The 21,627-nt window shown below is 39.5% G+C and overlaps 1 protein-coding gene across 1 annotated transcript in view; it reads right to left on the bottom strand.

Moving 5' to 3' along the window:
* LOC104489039 (suppressor of tumorigenicity 7 protein homolog) overlaps window positions 1-14,684 on the bottom strand; it is a gene marked incomplete at its 5' end in the record, with an annotated part of 24,538 nt that extends 9,854 nt beyond the window's left edge. The window contains 3 exons of the mRNA XM_010131152.1: window positions 3,432-3,582; window positions 12,951-13,053; window positions 14,612-14,684. Coding sequence (XP_010129454.1) covers window positions 3,432-3,582; window positions 12,951-13,053; window positions 14,612-14,684 — 327 coding nt within the window. The remainder of the gene's footprint in view (window positions 1-3,431; window positions 3,583-12,950; window positions 13,054-14,611) is intronic.
* Window positions 14,685-21,627: the final 6,943 nt, after the last annotated feature.

Here is a 21,627-nt window from a genome sequence, read left to right on the forward strand (position 1 = left end):
CAGACACAATAAACCAGGCCTTGTATGATCTTTATATGCAACTAACTTGAAGGTCTGTACAAAAACATTTGTGGAGGGATGTTTAATACTTATTACTTCAAAATCACTAACACAAGTTTCTCCTTCCAGTTTGGCTTAATATTTAACAGATCATCAAGTCCCTTCTGCCTGTAGCGTTAAGATTCTAATAAAAATAAAAAGGGACAGTAAAGATGTTGCTTTTACAAAACAAGTGGAAAATATCTGAAATGCTTAATTTTGCAATGTTATCGGCCATGGAAGAAAGTGCTCTGATTCAGCTGTATCAGTTTGTGTTTATGTAGGTACTTCTCTGTCTTACTCTTACAGTGTGATCTGATCATATTTTACATTAATCAATTCAGGTAGCACAGAGGCAGTTTGCCATTCATCCATGTGCACGTCGTAGAGCTACTGTAGTACCTGAGAACCCCTACCATCTTCTTCATGCAAACAATAGGAAACATGACACAAGTTAAAAAACTGACAGTTTAGAAACCAAACAAGCACCTCAGATTCTTGAAATTTGGTTATGCTTGAAACCACAGATCATCCGTACAGAGCACCTGGACCAAACCCAGAGCAAGGTTTCATGTGGTGTCATTTGGGCTTTTTCACTTGTACATGAATAAAACTGTACTTTGGTTGAATGAAGACAGAGCAGTAAATAACCAGCATTCCAGTTTGATGTTGATCATTATTTTTATAACTTTACTTTTCTTAATTGTTTAATGCCATTTGGGAAGAGCACTCTGTGAGAGTTATGGAGTTTGAAGTATCACAAAGTTACTTCTGCATAAATTTTGCTAAAGGCTATCTTATTTGGGATTAAGGACCTTATTCTCCTCAGAAGCATTCAAAAAGTACCCAAGTGACTGACTTAATGTACTTAATTCTGTCCAATTCCCACAAGGTCAGAACTGGATAGTGGATATAAGTGGGTATTAAATTCCTACATACAAGCAAGCTCCTCAAGTGAGATTTGTGGTTAAGCACATTGACAGAATAGTACACTTCAAAGACATGGAAAGTACATAAATACCTAGAAAGAAACAGGGGGCAACTGACCATGCACTATATGCAGACTGTTGGTTAAATTTAGTATTTAGTGTTTAATTTTTTAAAATTTCTCTGTCATGTTTCCTCTGGTTTTAGCTTACAGTTGCACAGAGATGCTAAGGAAACCTTTTGCAAGTAAAGGATGTAAGAGTGACATTAATAATTCACTACATCTGTAAAGAGTATTACCAGGACCAAAAGTTATGATTATAGGACTCGAACGGTGAAACCATTAAAACTCCTGGCAGCCTTTATGTGTGAGCAAAATCCAAACTCAATTCCTGAGGACTGGTGCACTGTTTATCGATCTCTGAAATCACTGTGCAAAGTGAAATATACAGAGGTTGCACATCAATACTAATTTAATCTTTACAGGCTACTATACAAACAGTAGCTAATAAAGTACATACTCAGATTGCTGTGGAGGTAGTAAGGAGAGGAACCAGTTAATGTAGTTAGACGGAAAGGCCCTACGCTGCCTTCAGGCACAAATGACCAGATTTCCTAAGTGGCAGGAGGACTGCAGGGCAGCCAGCCTCCTGTGCCAAAAGCTGGTTGGTGTCAACAGCCTGACAAAGCAAAAGATTTGTTCAGGATTCCCTGCAAAATAGTGCCCTGGGCTAAAGGACTTCTGCAAGCATCTGGAAGAGAAGAAACACTACATAAAAGCAAATCACTGAAAGCAAACCACTGGGAAGGAAGCTATGACAGAAAACAATAGACTGGGAGAAATGGCAGAAGAAAGCAAGGAGGTAGGACAGAGAACAATACATCAGAGAAAATACCAGGTGGCAATGGCATGGATCACTGTGCAAGGTGTTCTATACAACTAGAAATAGAGCTATTGCTTCCTCAGGAAGCCTACACCACAAATTAAGCAAGTTCAGGCCATTTTACACAGTGACTGAGATACTAAATCACTTTTACAATGAAGGTATTAAATGCATTTCTTAGGAATTATCATGGTGACAAACTACGTTTTCTAAGAAAGCTAAATGAGAACAACAAACAGAGAAAGAAAAAAAAGGTGGTATAATTACATATGGAGAGGCTGAAAGAGAACAGAATAAAGCAAAGAAGAAAAGGACAACTAGATTACATAAAGAGAAATCTGCATTAAAAAAAGTCCACAAAGGCTGATTATAAACAGTACTCTTTAATTCTCTGAAATGTGAAAACCAAACACATCTCAAAGACAGGATAAGACAGGCTAGAAGGTTAGTGTATGATCTTTGGAGTCCAACCTCCTACTTAAAGCAGGTTCATCTTCAAAGTTAGGTCTGGTTGCTCAGGGCCATGTCCAGCTGAGCTCTGAGTATCTCCAGGGACGAAGAGCCCACAACCTATCAGCAACCTGTTCCAATGCATCACCACCCTCATTCTAAAAATATTTTTCTTGTGCCTAGATGAAATTTCTCTAGTTGTTTCAGCTTGTGTGTATTGCCTCTTGTCTTTCTGCTGTGCTGTTGTGCAGAGACTGTGACTTCGTCTTCCACATCATCTCTCTGTTGCACGGTGGAAGACGGCAACTGGATTCCCCCTTCACCTACCAGAAGTCTTTTCCAAGCTGAATAAAATCAGGTCCCTCAATGTCTTTTCCTACATCACTTGTTGTAGTCCGCTATGCATCCTAGTAATCCTCCACTGGACACACTCCAGTTTGCCAATTAAGAAAAACAGAAGTCATAAAATACTGGGTTGGTTTATACTACACATTAATATTTATCTGCCTATAAGGCACTTTCACAATTTCCCAATATCAAACCATTCACAGAATCATAGAATGGTTTGGGTTGGAAGAGACCTTTAAAGATCATCTAGTCCAACCACTCGGCCATGGGCAGAGACAACTTTCACTAGATCAGGTTGCTCAAAGCCCTATCCAGCCCTGCCTCGAACACGTCCAATGATGGGGCATCCATGACTTCCCTGGGCAACCTGTTCCAGTGCCTCATCACCCTCAGTGTAAAAAATTTCTTCCTTATGTTCACTCTAAATTTACCCTCTTTCAGTTTGAAACCATTCATTCAAATAATGACAAACAAATCGCTACAACTCTGGAATGAGGAAGATAAATTAATATTCCCTATCCACAAGGAAGAAAATATATCTTGAAGGAAATGGGTAACTTTGTTTAGTATTACACAGAGAACACAATCCAAGACTTCAGAATCCTTTTTCTCATTAAATGAGGTTTGTATTTTCAGTCTGAATTTCAAATATTTCAGTGCTGGTAAGGATATAACTCACCTCCAAAATTCCTACCTACTATACTTCACAAAAAGCTATTATTTTCTCATGACATTCAATAAAAATATTTGGTTAGCTCCTTTGTAAGAAAAGGAATTACTTACTGCCTTCCCATGTACAGTGTAAGAGATTCAATGCCCCCTCTACTCTTTTCCAGTGTTGAAGATGAAAGAAAGCATATGCTATTGCTTCACTGTCCCCTCTCTTCAGAATATGTTCAGGGGGCAGAATTAAGCTTTTCATTTCTAGTAGATACTGCAATAAAAAAGCAGAGCACAATTATTTCAGAGGTAATAAAAAAACCACAAAAAGCTGCTTGCAATTCTACCATGTGCACTGAATGGTCTATTTTCCTAAAGTACTCTCCGTCACAAGTGTTTCATCAAACGTGTAACATCACCAACCGCACTTGAAGATAATTATTGAATTATTCCCAAAGACTAAGATATGCTGACAGATGGTTAATATTCTGCTCTTCGGCTGTAGCAGGGAGACTACAGAGAATTTTAAAGTGAGGTATCTCCTATCAGAGGAGATGGAAAAGAGGACTCAAACCAGAAAAGATAACCTAATTACGAGAGCTTTTTAATTAAAAGTGTTTATAATAAAATGAAGACATTAAACAGTTTGATGCACATAGCCTTTCTATAAGGCAACATGCAGTACTCATAGTTTGCACACAGCATGCCCTACTGCACTGCCATCAACGGGTTGCTAGGTCTATGAATATGCAAGGTTGGCAGCTACCTAAGTAGCTATCAACAAGATACAAAGTAAAAAAAGTTACAAAATGTAACAAACACCTGATTTCCAGAAAAAAGAGTTGGACTTTTAAGCTTGTTACTTGAAATGTTTATTGCAAGTGATATGAAAATGAAAAGCACTGCTGACTAAACCCACAAGAAATTTTCCTTGTTACTGGATCCCCTGTAACAGAAGCAGATGAAACAAACCCATGGCAGGTTCACGCCACAGGAGAAGATAGAGGTCCTGGACATTATTCAAGCAGGTGATTTTTCCTCCTTCCCCAGCCTGCGAACCAGTTCAGCAGATGTTATCTCCTACTGCTATCAGTTCAGCAGACATCATCTCCTCACTGGTGTTACTACATTCCAGTTAGTGAAGGGGAAAGATACAATCCTTGTTGACATGCTTTACAAGGAAAGGAATGACAGAAATCACAGGCTGCTCAGTTGCTTGTCAGTTCTCCTCCAAGAAGTCTACCATTGCCCAGCCGAGTGCTGACTGCTGTTCAACAGCACAGGGAAACTGCCATGCTCTTCCAGGATGCCCAAGAGCCTATGTTGTCCCCATCAGACTACTAAAGTTAACACAAAAGACAGCAGGTGAGTCAGGCAGTAGACTGTCAGGCCCTAACACACGGTTCAGAAAGGAAACTTGTAATCACTGGCAAAAGCAGAGCGAGTGTGCAGCTGCTCCATTTCACTTCACTCTGTGCCTGTGCGCTGGTCTGGCAGGAGGACGGCTGCAGGATCTAGGGACTGACAACAACCCAGTGCAAGCACCCACAAGAAGGCAACTGACACCAGAGGTGAAATAGAGCCATGGGTGGTATTAACCTTTCACAGCTCCTATTAAACACTGACTTCTGTAAACAGGACAAGCTGTGAAGAAAAGAGGACCAAAAAGGGCAAAAAATAAAGGTTAAAATAAAGAGAATTGAAAATCAGCCTTGGAGAAAGGAAGAGGAAAGGCCAGAGGAAAACGAGCACCAATAGCATGATGTCATGGAGGGCATCCTAGAGCTAGTCGCCCCTTTGCCTGAAGGAGCCAGCAAACAGGTAAAGGATTTGAAGAGACCACGATCAAAGCAGAGACCTTTCAACTCTGGGAAATAGATTCTTCAAAGAGGAAAGAGAAATCATGCAGTTTTTCTCATGCAGGTAACAGTATTAAAAGAGAAGAAACTGAATTAGCAGCAGAAGTATAATACTTAGATTTTCTGTACAGCCTTTCACAAAGATGAGCAGGTGGATTAATGGAGGAAGCTGGAATTTAGTAGGCAGGACAGGGGATTAAGAGTGATAAAGAGAACAGAATAAAGAGCTGACAAGAGGAAGGGAGCTGCTGGGCTTACAGAGATACAGCAAACATTCTTATTCACTGCCCCAGTGAGAGTGCCACCCTTTTAAAAACACACATTATACCTGTTGAGTAAAATGGAACACAGCTGCAAGAGTTGCAGGTTTCTATCTGTTTCATTAATTTAGAACATGACTCTTATTTCCATGCTTTTTGCAAAAGAAAAATGAGTCAGTAAGATCTCAATATTTAATTGTTTCAAAGGGAAAAAAACCGAAACCTAACAAACCAAACCCAAAGAGCCATGTCACTATTTGTAGGAAAAGAAAAACCAGGAAGAAATGTCCTATTTCTAGAAGTGCTGAGATGAAAACAGGGTATTTTGATTCATATGTATTGCTCGTTATCAGTTATTAAAAATAAATCAAGTGGAAAGACCAGATGGAAGGACATATCTTGACACTTATAAATCATTCTTAGTCCTCACTCAGCTGCGTTGACTTTTCAGTCTGAATTTTTCTCAGTTTCAGAAAGAAAAAACCCCTATTTTTAAAAGTTCCTCAGATCAAAAATGTGAAACACTCCTCTCTCATTATGCTGTCACAGCTAATTTTCAAAAAAAAAAAAAAAGGAAAAAGTAGTCCATAATCTGTTTTGGTGATAATCAAGAACACACACACAAAGTTGATGGATGGCTCGAGTCTCATTTGGGCCTCCTAACAGTTTTTGTTTTATGCTCAAAGGTCAGCCCCACCTTTGGGGCATACAAGCTGTCAATGAATTTATTCTGGAGGCATTTCCAGCAGAAATGCTAATTGTACACAGCCCCAGAGAGACCTCGTCTGGAACATTCTGTGCAGTTCTCATCAAGCACTTTGAGAAATATAAAGAACAAACTCTACAATCACAGAATAGAGCTAATCAAAGAAATGTCAAGTCTGTTTTCTGAGAGGGCCCTTGAAAGGGCTCTTCTGTTTAACTTCTCCACGTAGGAGTAATGGGTACCAAAAAGGTACCTAGCTGTAGGGAAGAGCTTGATTATTATGGAAGGAGAGACATGACTGCTCATGAAAATAAGAATGATGTCCATATTCTAGGACATCACCATTGTGCATGTGCATCACAAGGCACCATTTGTGCATTGTTGCGTTTTCAAGAGGAGTTCAAGAGCCTGGAGGGTGTTCAGGTTTCTGGGGTTTCCCTGGTTTCACTGCCAGGGCTCAAGGACTACCTGTAAACAGCACAGCCAAGGGCAGCCCCCTTTTTATGGTAACTGCAGGCTACTGGCACCCAGATACTTGACAAGCAGGACTGAGTCCCAGCAATGGGATTCTAGCAGATTGTCCATGAAAACACAAAATGGTCCCCCTGAAACATTTTGGATTGGGCAAGCAGGCAAATTCCAGTGAAATGAAATTAAATGAAAAAAATCTTTCTTCAGAAACTATCCAATAAGCTGCAGTCCTCACACTGCCCACATAACGTGTGAATCACAGTCCTGATGCACTTCTGCATGCAGTAAGTATCTCCAGCTCTTGTTAAAAATCAGCCAAAGACATCTGATTGTAGTTTCCAAGAAGCTGCCACTGCACTTAATCAAAGTTACTACACTAGAGAGGTACAGTCTTCTCTTCAGCCGTGAAAGACTTCAGGGTGGGAATCTGACTGTTTACATCTCAACATTTCCAAAGGCCTCAGTCCAGAGCACAGCCCTTACTGTTACCAGACTAAAATGCACACAAGATCCTACCATACCACTGGATTTCATACCAGTAAGAACTCCACCTGGCTTTACAAGAAAACGGCCTACACCTCTTGACAGATTCCCTATTAACTCCAGATTAACTTTTAACAAGCACTTGGAGGATGACAATGGACCTTGTACACATGAAGTGAAACATGATGAAATTTATATTTCTCCTACTTGAACTGATTAAATATACATTATTTATTCCACAATATTGACAGCACCTGCCTGTCTAATTCTGCCACTAATTCTCCTCTGCTGCGACTGCTTTTAACAATCCACATCAACGAGCTACTTCAGTGCACTATTACAAAATAAATCAACCTATCTCAGGCAGGTTTCCTTCTTTTCCTCAGTTGTACAATTTGCCTCTGAAATTACAGCTTAGGCCGCCTATAGGCAATAGTCACTCCTGCACCTGTGACAGCATCTCTCCAGGCCAAACTATGAGAATTTAACATTGTTTGAACAGGAACTCTCCTCCTCCCAGCAGGATGAACAGTTCCAAAATACTGGTTTCTACATGCCCAGAGAAGCCACTTTTAGGTCACCTTACAAGTTCTCATTGGATTGATGGCAAGTAAGAAGCCCAGCCTTTTTGCTGGAGGTACAAAACCAAATCACTGTCTCACCAAACAGTTAAAAACGGTCTTAAACGTGTCTGGAATAGTTTCTCTGGAATATCATGGGGTGTGCAAACCAGATTAATTTCCCATCTGGTATATGAATTTGTTTGCGTTATTTGTTTCTATTAGCAACCACAACTTACTAGAAATGACACAAGCATAAAGACACACACAGTTCTTACTAAAAAAGTAAATAAAATAAGACAGGAATGAGAAGGGACGAAATAAAGAACATCTAGATCTTTAAAAGTGTTTAAGTCAGTGTAACGGTTTGTAACACCATTTTAAGAAGCTGTTTTAGACACAAAATTGGTATTTCTTAAAGTAATATCAATATTTAAGTTGTCCAATTCAAATAAAGCAAACCTCAGCAGGTACACTCTTTAAATCAACTCAGCTCCTGGCTTACACAGCAAACCCATACAACAGTCTGCAGACCACTCTCACTTTTAATGATCAGATATATGGACCTTCATCTGTTTTCTCTTCCCTTTGACTTTACTGATAGCTCGTGTCTCACAGGTCACAGAACAGAGTGGGGGCTTTTCAGGAGTAGTGTGAACACAGGGAGGGAGCCTTGCAAATCAGTTCAGAAAGGGTGTTCCACAGCTGAGGAAAGTCCCAGTAACAGTTGTGGTACTTTATCAGCATTAGCTTGAGATAGCTGCATTACATGTAAGTGGGGAAGATCCAAACACAAGATATAAATAATATTGATGAAGTCCTGTGTGTGTGTGCATGTCTACACACATAATCTTTTTTCCCCACCACTCCACAGATTATATACTCTCCATGACATAGGATGTACTGCTGTCTTTTCCATACAACACCCTCTGGAACTACAGTGATACCGCACTGCTTTAGTGTCAATAAAAACCTTCTCATTTAACTCTTAAATTTTTGAGCAGCATGTTGCCAGACAGCGTCAGCACATTTCCTTGGGACCAAAACTCTGCTGTGCACAGCGCTATACTAACACAAACGGATACTACTCCATAGAATCTCTTTTAAGACAAAGATGGTTGAAAAAATTTCAGACAAATCTTCACAAGCAAATCATACAATTTGTTGTGATTTTTCTCATACGGAAATCCATAGCTCTTTGCTTGTTCTTCCTGCTGCACTGCTGTCTTCAGTTTACTACTGGTTATATTTATCTTCTACTAAAAAGAACCCTGAATACACTTGGCCTGGTGAAGTGCTATCTTTTTGCATAGGCAATCTCTGCCAAAGTATAAAATGCAATTTACTGTAGCTGAGTTGCTCCAGTAACAGAAACAAGACAAACTGCAGATAGACATAGTATGTTTTAACAGATATTTTTCCTGTATAGCTTAAAAAATTAAGCCACTTTCAAGTACAGAAACCTTTTTACAGGTAAGATCTCTTCAGAATAAGAAGTCTTGGATCAGTTTGACAGTGGTTCCATTTTCGCTGCAGTCAAGAAGGAGATCATAGTTGACACACCTGGGCTGGCCTTACCCTGCACAGCTCAGCTTCCAAGAATGACACAGCCAGGTCAGCTGCCCAGCTTCCTGCAGAGATCTGGCAGGCTGCACTGCACTCTCTATTGCCTTTGTTCACCTAAAGCAAATTCTGGTACCTCCACATGTCTCATCTTGACTCCAGTGTATTCCAAAAACATTGAGAATTTATAACCTACGGCTGAGACTTAATGGACTGATCTCTGGGAATTAAATTATCATTGAAATGTACTCAAAAATCGAAGAAGAGACGTGTGTCACAAAAGAAGGTTATTTGCTCAAAAGGTGGCTGTCAGAAGAAAGGCTGTCAGCCATATTAGGTCTATGCAAGAGGCGTTTTTTGTGCAGATAGAAAAAAAAAAAACAAACAAGGTGATGCATACTCATCTAGAACCAATGAAAGTGGGTGCCAACATCTTCATGGCAAGACTGAGAAGACTCAGGGACCATGCACACACACTGGTTTCTATGCAGAAGTAAGGTGGTTTTGCAGGGTTTCTCACCTCTGCGTAAAGTTGGAAATCTGGGATGTGTAAACTGCTTCTTCTTTAAGGGGTTCCTACATGTTTAGATTACATTCAAAAGAAAGTATATCTGACCTCTGCAACATCACTATGCAACTGGACTGCAATCTGGCCATAGCCTCCTAGGGAAAAAGCAGCAGCATTGTAAGAATCCCACGGCTGTTGTATGCAAACCTGCGTAAAATAACAGCAGACCCAGTCTCTTTTTCTTGCTAAATCCAGCTCAGCAGCATCTCAGCATGTTCAGAGTGTTTTCCGCGTTCCCTTTGCCTCAGAATCTCATTAGCAAAAACCTGCTATTTCAAGTTATTACTAGATATGCATTTTCAAGTTAAATGTCTTGAAAATGCGTATCTAGTAATAATTTTTTAATGCAGTTATTCTAAATTTTAATTATTTGCCCTGAAAATGGTAAATTTCCCTTGGAGACAAACCAGAAACATATTGAGCCAATTTTTTTCCCTCTTTAATAGTGTAGTTCCCTGCTTTCAAGGCCTCTGCTGGGAACTTTGCAAATGCTTTAAATAATTTGTCACCTTTGTAATTTATTTCTCCCTCAGTCTGAACAAGAGACTCATTAATGTTTAAAATCTAAAGCTTTGAAGTTTATATTAGTTTTGTGGCACTGGCACTGTTACATTTCTTGTGATGCTGTTTGCTAAAACTTATCTCCATTTCATTAAGAACAAATTGGATATTTCAATCATAATTGAGCAGAAGTTGAGGTGTTATATCCCTACTGTGCATAAAATAATAACCAAAATATATTTTTGCCACTTAATATCCTTTAGCTAACAGCAGAAAGATTGACTGTGATATCAGCACTGCTGTATATTAATCTGTAATAGGCTACAGTGTTTTTATGATAAAACATGAACTAAAAAACCACTCGAGTCTGCTCCTGTTACTAACTTATCCTGATAATTTCTATGTTTCACAAAGGTTTTCAATTTCCAAATGATGGGCTTTGAAAAACTGAGGAATCAATTAACAACGCGAAAACTAACTGAAAAGCTCAGAAACTTAAGTGAGGGAGAAGATTGGAATTTCTTTAAATCAAAACTACCAAAAATAACACACAATCTGCATTTCACAATGGGGATACTTGACAGAGAGGAGATTCAGCCTCGTATTGAACAGCCACTTAAACAGAAGCTGACTAGTGAGAAAGAGGTCACAAGCGATGAATGAAAGTCCTGAGCTACAAGAAAAGCAGGATCTTGGAGGTCTGGAAGTGCAGAGGTTATGCAGCAACTGCCACAACTTAGAGTAAGGTAGATTTTGCAAAGGAAGTAAAACCAAAGAAAAGCGAGCTCTTAAGTATAAACAGAAAAAGAACAAGCAAAAAGGTAGCAGATGAAGACTTAACTTCAGTTTCACGGCAGTGGAGAACACAGAGACAACAGCAGGATGGACATTAGGAGCATGTACAGGCCACTGCAGCCAATGATCTCTGTCCCTGAGCAGTGAAGAACCACTCCCAGAGATGGCCAGACTAGCATAACTGACTTAGAGCAAAAAGATCCCCACTCACAATCAAGTGATCCAGTGATGAGAGAAGCAAATGCAATGGCATTCATTTAAAAAGGAGGTAAACAATACGCGTTAATATTGAATCATTAGCATGCAAACTGTTAAAAAAGATTTTGATGGAAAGAATTACCAAAAGCACAGAGGCAAGTGAGGAAAACAGAACAGAATCCCAAGGATTGCCCATGACAGGCTAAACTGGTATCTTTGCTTGGCAAGATACCTCATTTTTTAGACAATAAGACAGAATAATCTAACTGGGCTTCAGTAAAACATTCAGAAAGGGCTACCCAGAACAGGACTGGAATAGAGTTAGACAGGCAACCAGGCAGAAGAGAAATATCCATGGTTGTGTTGGTGCAAGAACCATTGGGATGAAATAAAGTAAACAGAGTTCCACAGAAGTGGTCCTGGAACCAAACTTCTTTTAGTATTTTCATTTTATAGCTTGGCACAAAAATAGATCAGCTAATAATACAAAGAGACTCATCTCACCTAAATCTTCTTGTCTAAAAATCAGGCTTTTACTGGAAAATAGTTGCTCCTTTCATAGTCAGTGTAGAAACAGGCACCTCGGAGGGAAAGTCTGTCTAGAGATGTCTAAGATAGCTCCTTCTTTCCACTGCCTGTAGAGGAAGTCTAGATGATTTATTAAACAAACAGCCTAACTTTCAGATAGCTAAACCATGCTATTTAGTGGTTGGCATAACAGATAAAGCTCACACAGAAAATATTTAGTTCCTGCAATGCATGAGAACTCACTTTCTGCAATCCATCTGCACATATGGAAGAGGTTTTGGGTTTATCTTGACCAGATTTGTTGTTCAGCTGCACCCAACGAATAGGCTCCCTACATTAGCACCCTCCAGTCTTCTGCTCTCCAGTGGAGGCTGCTTGCTTTCAAAGGGCACTGCTGGTTCATAGGTTTGTGGGGTGACGTTCAGAGGCAGATCTCCAAAGGCCAAAAAGCATCTGCCTCTAGTCTGATTTTACAGTGAGCTTACGGACTGCAATACTGAGTATCAGGTGATGAAAGAATAAAACACATTAGCCTTTAACAGCCCCTGGGCAAGATTTTTACTGTTGAGATACATATCTAGAGAGCAGATTAGAGAATTAGAATATAAATCCCTTTCTTACTTTATAGTTCTCAGCAATTCTTCATCTCTGAGCTTTGCATTCTCAGAACTTAATGACAGGGTGCTGCATAAGGAATTACTAATGCAACATATATGAAGCACAGCATGAGCTCCAAACAGGTTCCTTTGTATAGCATGCCAAAAACATATTCTTACGTGTAATCACCAAAACAAATAAAATACGCTATTTTGAACTAGAAGATCTTTAATGGCTCTTTTGTAAATAATAATCTGTCTTTATGTATGGTTCTGTCCTGCAGCATAGCAGTCGGTGCTGTCTCCTACCGCAATCCATCATGTAATTGTTGCTCACATAGAGGACTCACTTCAGCTAAAATTTCAAGTTGCACAGTCCAGAGTAGAACACACTGAACGTGAAATACCAAATGAAAAAACTGTGCATACTCTCAGGTTCATTCCCTTCTCATTGTTTGCTCCCCTTTCCATAACATCACTTGTTAATCTAACACAGAAATCAAGAGTTAGGTCCTCAGCAGGGTTTAAGCTAACAATGCTTTCTCCATACTCACTTTTGGCACATGTGGGTTAAATTCTACTGCTCTGTGAATAGCTTCCACTGCATTCATCTCAGCAGTACTCAGCCCTCGCCTTGAGGCAGCCTCTGGAGAAAACCTACAAAAGCAAAGAAACAAACACATTAGGTCAGAAATGCTAGCAAGAAAAAGCCAAAAAAGGAATCTAGAACATGGGCCCATGTAACCAAACTGAGTCAATTGTCTATGCTCTCCAAACTCCCATAGCAAGTGGAAACTCTGAGTGATCTGCTACATCAAGGCCAATGAAAATCCCAGCAGAAGTGGAAAGCATGTTTGCATCTTATCATGGCAGAAAGTCAGTTCAAACAGTCCTTTCTCTGTCACTAGTCTAAATTTGCTCTAGGTACCTTGTTAAGGGGCAAATTCAAGGCTGAAGTTGCAGAAAAAAGAAAAGCAAAAAAACAAAAAACAAAAAACCCCAAAAAACGATACAAAATTATTGTTGCAGGGTTTCTATTAAAAATGGATTTGGGGAGGTTTTAGGGAGGTTCCCAACCCAATGCCCCTGGGTCAGATTGGGATGGAAGCACGATGCAGCAGCAGTAGCGGGTGGTCTACTGGCCGCAGCACCATTGAGGGTAGCATGCCCAAACTGTGGGCAAATCATCTGCCCCAGTGAATGAAAAACCAGACCATGCAATCTCTTTCTCACCTCACACCCCACGGCTAACTCCAGAGCTGTACTTGGCAGGCAGACACCACAGGGAAAGCTGTGACAACCTTAGCCCTGCCCTCCCAAGCTGGAGTCGCTGTGTAGGGAGGAAAGATGTTGCAGTAGGTACTGGCGATCTACAGGATAAAAAGAATGAAAGAAAATTACTTAGATCTTGATGTGTACATACACTTTAAAAGCAAAAACTGTCAGGATGTCAGTCAAGAAAATGGCTTTCCACTCTACTTGCTTTCCAACTTTAGGGAGGTATTAGACCCTCAGGTGCACAGACACAACTCTGCCTGGGATTTGTGTGAAGGCATCTGAGAGCAGAATTGGGATTTTTGAGCTCCATCTCACAAACAGCTGAGCACCCTTTCAGAGCAGACCAGTGCTCTTAAGTCCACAGGCACCAAGTAGACGTACTCAGCATCTTGGAAAGTTGAGACCCAAGAGAAAACCAAAACAGGAATGAGCAGATATTGGTATCTCTAAAAATATGTATGTCATCTACCTCTCAGAATCCCTGACATAGCAAAGCTAAATCCACCTGCTGGTATTTAAGTAGACAAGCAGTCTTCTGACAGCACTTGTAAAAACGACATTGCTACCAGTGCATCCACATTTATTTATTACCTTTTTGTGGTCAGGTTTATGCAAAGTTGAAGAGGTTCAGCCACACAACACCTTTTAGTTCCACCTTTATTATACTATCTAGGAAGCCAAAGCTCACCCAGACAGTATACATAAAACCGAAACAAGAATCAAATTTATGCTGTTTCTCTTCTTTTCTTCTTCTGGAATATCTGAAGTGCAATGTTTGATCACTGAAAATTTTTCTTATATATAAAGTAATTTTATTAATTTATTGCAGGACTGAATTCTCCTGCTAACCCTGCAGACTGTTAGGGTGTGGGCTCAGCTAAGAGAAATCTTGAGTTAAATGAGGAATTTTGCTGGACAGTGGTTCTTATGCACTTACTTGTCAGAGACAGCTCTGGCTTTGAGCAATGCAGCTGTGTAGCATATTGTTGCTGACTTTGGTAAGCTTATATCTGTTGAAAAGAAAGAAAAAAGTAAACATCTGAAAATTTAAAAGTTTGCAGAAAGAAAAGTATTTGGTTGATACTTCAGAGTATGCATGGCATACACAAAATTACTACATCAGTTCAGAGTACTTTCTGATCTTGGGACTTGTACTCCCATGTCACGTGGATTTTTAAACTTCCATGCAACAGACAGGCCTGAAAACCTGTGTTAATGACCACTAGAACAGCTATTTAAGCAGCAGCTGGGTTCATTAGAGAACTAATTCAAAGAGTGACATGACAGAGACATAATGAAAGAATTATTTCATAAATGATTGTATAAGTAACCTGGAATACATGAATTTTTCCATAGTTCACAAAACATCTAATTAATAGCTGAAGGTTATCTTATTCCCTCCTCTTGTTCCCGCTCAGAAGCGGTTGTCTAATATGAATATGTGGCAGCTACACAAGTTAAGACAGCTATTTAAGTCATAATGGATTAGACTTCCAAGCAAACAACTATGAGATTTATTGCAGTTAAAGATCGACAGTAAAATAAAGTGTTTTGCATCTTATGAAACTCTTCGACTGAAGTATTCACCAGACAGTCTCTGGCCATTTTATGCTGTTCCAGAGACACACAGAAGCCATAAACCTGAATTAACCCATTAGTTCAACTTAATTTATACCTGTTCTCTACCAGCAGATCAGCACAAAGCATGCAGGGGGAAATGCTGCTTAACAGACCTGAATTACAGATTTTTTCCCACTTCTCCCACAGAGAAGAACTGACTTCCACACTAGTAATCTACCCAGCAGACACATGTAGTGACTGAAATATGCCAGCATTAAAAAGTTAAAGATCACAGCTAAACGAAAAATAAAACAAAACAACCCCCATTCCAAACCACTAAAGGCTGGATTCCGCACACACTTCTGCATGCTGCAATATTATAGCTTCCTATAGTAAATAGTAAATATATAGCGTAGTAAACACAGAGCAGTGGAGCAGGCCCACTGTAAAAGTGAAGACTAGATAACTTGATTACTGTTCTAAGAAACTATTTATCCCTCAGTCTGTTGTTAAAGTTGATTAGAAAGATGAAATTACCACAGAGCTTGGTAACTTTAGGGTTAAGAGAAACTTGTGATTTACTGAACCTCAGTAAAGACCATGGCAAGACGACAGGGCTCCAGAAAGCTAGAGGACAAGCGATTCCTATCTCAGCAGTCACCATCCTTTACTCACTAACAACCAAGCAGAACTTTGCTCTGTTAGACAGAAAACATTGCCAGAATAACTGAGGCACTTTGAAAATGTTACATATTAAATCGTCTCTATTGTCTGCTCATGCACTTGCACTTCAAGTATGAGACGTAAAGATCTTGTTGGCAGCTGCTTTATAATATATTCCAACTATAATTTCACTGGAGTATGTAATTGAGGTGACTAAAGTAATTACAATCAACAGCATGCAAAGCAATCTGAGTGACATATGTTCATTACTCCACTAACAGAAGCTAGCTACAGATACAGATGGGAGCACATCTTCAGTGATAGGAGGAGAAAATATAAGCACCTTCAGCAGCCCTGCTTATACCAAGTTTTCCTTAGCATTAGGAGCTAAAAGTGATTTCCAGTAAACAGAAATTACCTTTTTCAGAACATACTGGTCTCTGTCTTTCAGTATAAACTTTGTTAATCAAATCATATATGGAGTGAAAGGTAGAGGAATGGAACAGACAAAAAAAAGAGAAAGAAACAAGAAAATCAATGATGTGCTGTCATTTATAAGGTTTACAATTGGTCAACAGAATACCTTATTTTTCCCTTACCTATGTTGTCCTTAAGTGTTCCTCTGGGCCATCAAGGCACCACTACCTCATGGGAAATATTTTCCTCTGCACCATTTCAAACCTAGTAATGCTCGTTCAGGATCTGACCTTTACCAAATTTTGCACGAATGACACAGAACAAGAGGGCTACCTAGATGTCCCTGACAGTACCTTTTCCCAGGCAAATGGCAAACTCCACATATAAAAAGGACCAAGAAGAGAATGCTTGCCTGGACTGTTCAAATAATACAGCAAGATCACCACTTCACTTTTCTGTCTGTTTGAAGGGGCTGAAAACTAGAAGAAATCAAAAGGTCTGAAGTATGTAACTGATGTAGCAGAGGAAGAATGCGTGTTATGCCAGCGAAAGCTGCTCGCTCAATTTCATCAAAGAGAGCAGGTATGCCACCAAAAGCCAGAATGACTGCAAAAAAAATGGCAATTCAGCCATTCACACACAATCCATGAGGTTAAACAAGCAGACCACTCAACACACAAAAGCCCTCCAATCACATGTATAAAGGCTAGTTTCTGCATGAGATCACTGATACTTGAATGGAGAATCTTCAGTGCAAGCTGCATGGACCAAGTTGTGAGGATTATTAAAATCCTTGGCTATGAGATCAAAATATCACACAGTAGAAACTGAGCTTGATACATGGTTAAATGTACTAAATCAAAACACCATATCACAAAACAATCTTCTAGCAGGCATTAAGAGCTCCTGAGCTAGAAACTTCTGTGTATATAGATCACAAGACTATTCACAGTAACTGCTGGCATCTGTAAGGATAGGATATGTGGTGAAGTGAGGTAAGGCTCAGGTACAGCACGTGAGTCACTCCTGCAGAAGAAACAGGATTTCTTAAGGAATGTTGTATTCAAATCTGATCACCCATGGTCAAGAACAACAAAAGTAAACAGAAAGACTGGATCATTTTTATAACAATCAAAATGAAATACAGTCTGAGAGAAGATACAACTGTTCCTTACACATATCCACAAGGAACATCAGGAAAGGAGAAGGGTCGCTTAGGAAAGGATAATGTTGGCACAAGAATCCACTGTTTAGAAGTAAATTTAGGCTGGAGATTAAATGCAGATTCCTTAAAAGTCATTTTTCGAGGCAGATTTCCAGGTAGAAGAGTGGGGCAAACAAAACAGCTAATTCTAGGATGGAGCTTGCTCAGCTCATGGAAGGGATAACATCATGTAGTGGAAGGCAACAGCAGGGGACCTGACTCACCCTGGAGGCCTCTTCCAGTACGATGCTGCTAATGAGCAAGCAGCATTTATTTGAGGATAATACCTACAGTCCCCTGGCAATGGAAGAAATACATACAAATGTTCATGTTTATGTTGCTGTGGAGATAGCCCTCAGTAGGTTCAAGCCTACTTCCCTCCAAAAGTGTTTTGCTTTTTGTTTGCTCCATGTTAAGATTGTAAGTATTTGGTTCTGTTGTATTCTGGTCTGATCACTACAATATTTTTAAATCTTCATATAATTTAGGCTTCGTCTCCACAACTGGACCCTCATATTTTAGAGAAAAGCATAGAACAGCTATGTCTGGTTACAAATTGAATTTAGCAAAGGAGTCAAGTCTAAACTAGCCTTAGGAGATACATCCTCTGTCAGGCACTGTAGTGAAGTTTTTCATAAATGACTGTGTCCAGGTCTGTGAGCCATCTGGCAACATATCTTCACATATATTGTTTCCCACCCTCCTGTGCTTACTTCTGGAGCTCCCACAATGTGCTGAAAGATGTGACTGCTATTCTGTTGTCAAAATCATCAGGAAATTTTTGCCTAATAAGAACTGATGTGTCAATCTAAAAAAGGCTCTCTGTCTTCCCTGTTGCTTGTATCTTTAAACAGAATACAAAATAGTCTAGACTTAATTTACGAGTATTTTCTTTCAATTAGCCCCAGTCAGCTATAGGGAGGGTTGGTAAAGTGAATTCTTTCTGGTCATTTGCTTCTTAAGCGGCTGCTTCTGAGAGTGAACTAATGGAAAGACGATGTAGACAGAGACTTGCAACCACATCATTACTTCTGATTCCAGATATCCAGAATATGCCATATCACCTAAATAGGTCATGGGCTCTATTACTCTTATAAAATAGCAACTAAACCAAGACATGATGAATCTGGATGGGGACTGATGCAACATTCCCAATCCAAGTTATCAGAAGGCCCTAAAAGTGAAGAGGCAGGCATGTCGTGATTTCTTTAGTCATTCATAAATGCAAAATCTAAGTCACAAATCAGGAATTATTCCCTATTTTGACCCCAAAGTATATATTATTCCCAAGTCAACAATACAGATTTCCATGGGCTTAGCTTCAGATAGGCAAATAGTTTTATCAACACTAATAGGACTTAAATATTTGCTGAAATAAGCTGTAGATCTGGGGCCATAATTTGCACAGTAAGATCCTTCCAGTCAAACTGCTATTTCTTCTTCATATAGGACTGGAGAGAAACTACATTAAGCTGCTGGAATCATTCACATATTTCCAAATATGTAACTGAAAAAAATATGTGACTGAAAGTATACTAAAAAACTGGAAGAAGTTATGTGAAGAGGTAAAACAAAAAATGGTGGAACACAAGACATATATTGTGCTACGGCTTGGGGGTGAACCCCAGCTCTGATTTTCTCTCCCTCAGCCTGTCTTGCCAACACTTGCCCTGTCAGCACAAAACTTCCCAAGTCCTCTGCACCTGCAGGCTGGATTGTCAGCTCTTGAACAAGCGGGAGGAAGAACTGCTTATGGGAAAGATTGAAAGTGCTCTAGCAAATAAGTACGTGCAAGCTGGATCAGCGATGACAGAAGAGGGACACAGTCATCTATAAAGACACAAATGTTAAGGAAGAAAGTGAATTAAGCTGATACAAATGATTAAAAGCAAGAGTAATGGGATGGAATTCAACAAAGGAGAGTTCAAACTGAGCATCCGGGGAAAAACACTTTGTCAAAAATACCTAATATCCTGCAGTATTATGTCCCATGAGAATAGTCATTGCATTCTTCAACAAAACAGGGTTGAAAACTTGCGGGAGGAAGCAAAACTATTAATACAATGATCTAACGCTTACTTTGTGCTTGAAAAATATAGCAGTTTCTAGTCGCTGTACTTTTGACATTCTTCCTCAGTGGTGGAAACACCCCAGTCAAACACAAGCACTTAGCCACTGTGTACGTTAAGGCCTGGATTTTGGTCCCCTGATAGGACAGGAAAAACATTTCAGCACAAAAATGTTTATTTTGCCATGACCACAACTAAAACTTAAACTGTTCAGTAATGGAAAGATTTTGAGAGTCACTCCTGGTTGTAAACAATTCATATGCAACTCTTGTTGAGATGTGTATCTCAGCGACAGGGCAGGTGTCAGCCCCTTTGGTTTGACCAATCTCAATCCTACATGCATACAGAGGAGAAGCAATAACTTCTCCTATAGGTTAGAAGGAGCAAGATTAGTATAATTAATTTAGACTTTTTGTGCTTTTTCGAAAGCAGGAGAAACAAAAACAAAACAAATAAAAATTGCACAGAATCATATGGCAAAAAAAGGGACCAGATGGTATGAACAGACACAGAACTGATGCAGAGATCTAGCTGAAGTGACAAGTGATTTTGACATGGAGAACAGAAACTTGTTAAAAGCAGAAGCTAAGAAAGATGTAATGGAAGAAAAAAACATTCTCTTGATACTCCTGTTACACAAACTGGAGGTCTTACCTGATTTGCAACTCTTGGAGAAGGTAGACTAGGCTTTGGTATGACCTTAACTAAAAGGAACTTTCTCCTAAGGTCTCCCTTTCAAAGAAACAGAAGGATTATAAAACAGTGTGCATGAGGGAATGGTTGCTTCCATACTGTCACTTGCTACATCTATAACTCGGAAGCAAAACCTTTTTTGCACTTAGAACATCTACCCAGTTAACTCCACCAGAAGAACATCTCAAAACCACCAAATGTAATCATGGAAAGTAATGAAAGTGATGGAGTGGAGCTGTGACCTCAAATACATACATACACAAAAAACCCTAGAGATGTTAGCTAGTATATCTTAAGACTTCATGCAATTGGTTAATCAGTCTGCAACTCTCTACAAGAGGAATACCTTCAAGTTCTATGTAAATATAATTCAACCATTTCTTATATGTCTGTAGGACAAGAAGAAATTGGACAAAGGGGGACTTGGAGAAAGGAGAGTAGGCCTGAATAGGCTACATTTCAAGAGAATAAATTTCTCTGCATTCACTGGATTTCACTAAGTTGAAAGTATTCCAAGAAAAAGAAGATTCTCTTTTTAAAGTGTTTCTTCAAAGGCCTGCATTTTGATTTAAAACCAATTTAAAGTAGGATTCTTTGAAGTAAGCCATTAGCAAATAAAAAAGTATCATAGCCTAGAGCAGAATGAGACCTTCTGTATTTAAAACCTACTTTCTATGTACCCTTTGGTCTAAGTTACCTTCTGAAGTGAACTCTGAGTTTGGGACTCTGTCTACATGATGATAGAGGTGCAAGGAGGTAAGTGCAAGGATAATGTGTATAAGGTATTGCTCCTGCAAATCAGAAGGGTTACAGTCTCACTGGAAAAGAGTAATTTAAAAAACTGAAAGCAAGGACAGGTTTAGGGAGGAACCATTGCATCACTCTGACTAAATACACAGGCATCCATTCCTTTTAAATCTGACTTTCCATTGCCAGAAATGTCTGAGTTTTCACACAGTGCCCAGGTTACCAGATAAAAACAATCAAAGCAACTGGCTGCCCAGGGAAGTTAGTGAATCATTTGCTCTAAACATCACAACAAACAGACATACTCCACTGTAAAACAACCCATTTAAAAAGCAGTGAAAGAGGAGCACAGAAACTTTATCCACTATGAATACCAGAAGCTTATTCCATCAAGAACAGCCTCTTTAGCAGCCATAACTATTTCTGCTGTAAATAACATGGATACATGTCAAATCACAGCCAAAAATCTTTTCAGAATTCAACAGTATTTAGGTCATCTGCACCCTATTGACAGACACTGAACTCTGAAACCACAATGATGTAGCTCAGCAACAGTGCATGTCGTGCCACTAATGAGGCCCTTTTTCCATGAATAATGAG

This window comes from Buceros rhinoceros, unplaced genomic scaffold, assembly GCF_000710305.1.
Source record: "Buceros rhinoceros silvestris isolate BGI_N320 unplaced genomic scaffold, ASM71030v1 scaffold18442, whole genome shotgun sequence".
Taxonomy (NCBI): domain Eukaryota; kingdom Metazoa; phylum Chordata; class Aves; order Bucerotiformes; family Bucerotidae; genus Buceros; species Buceros rhinoceros.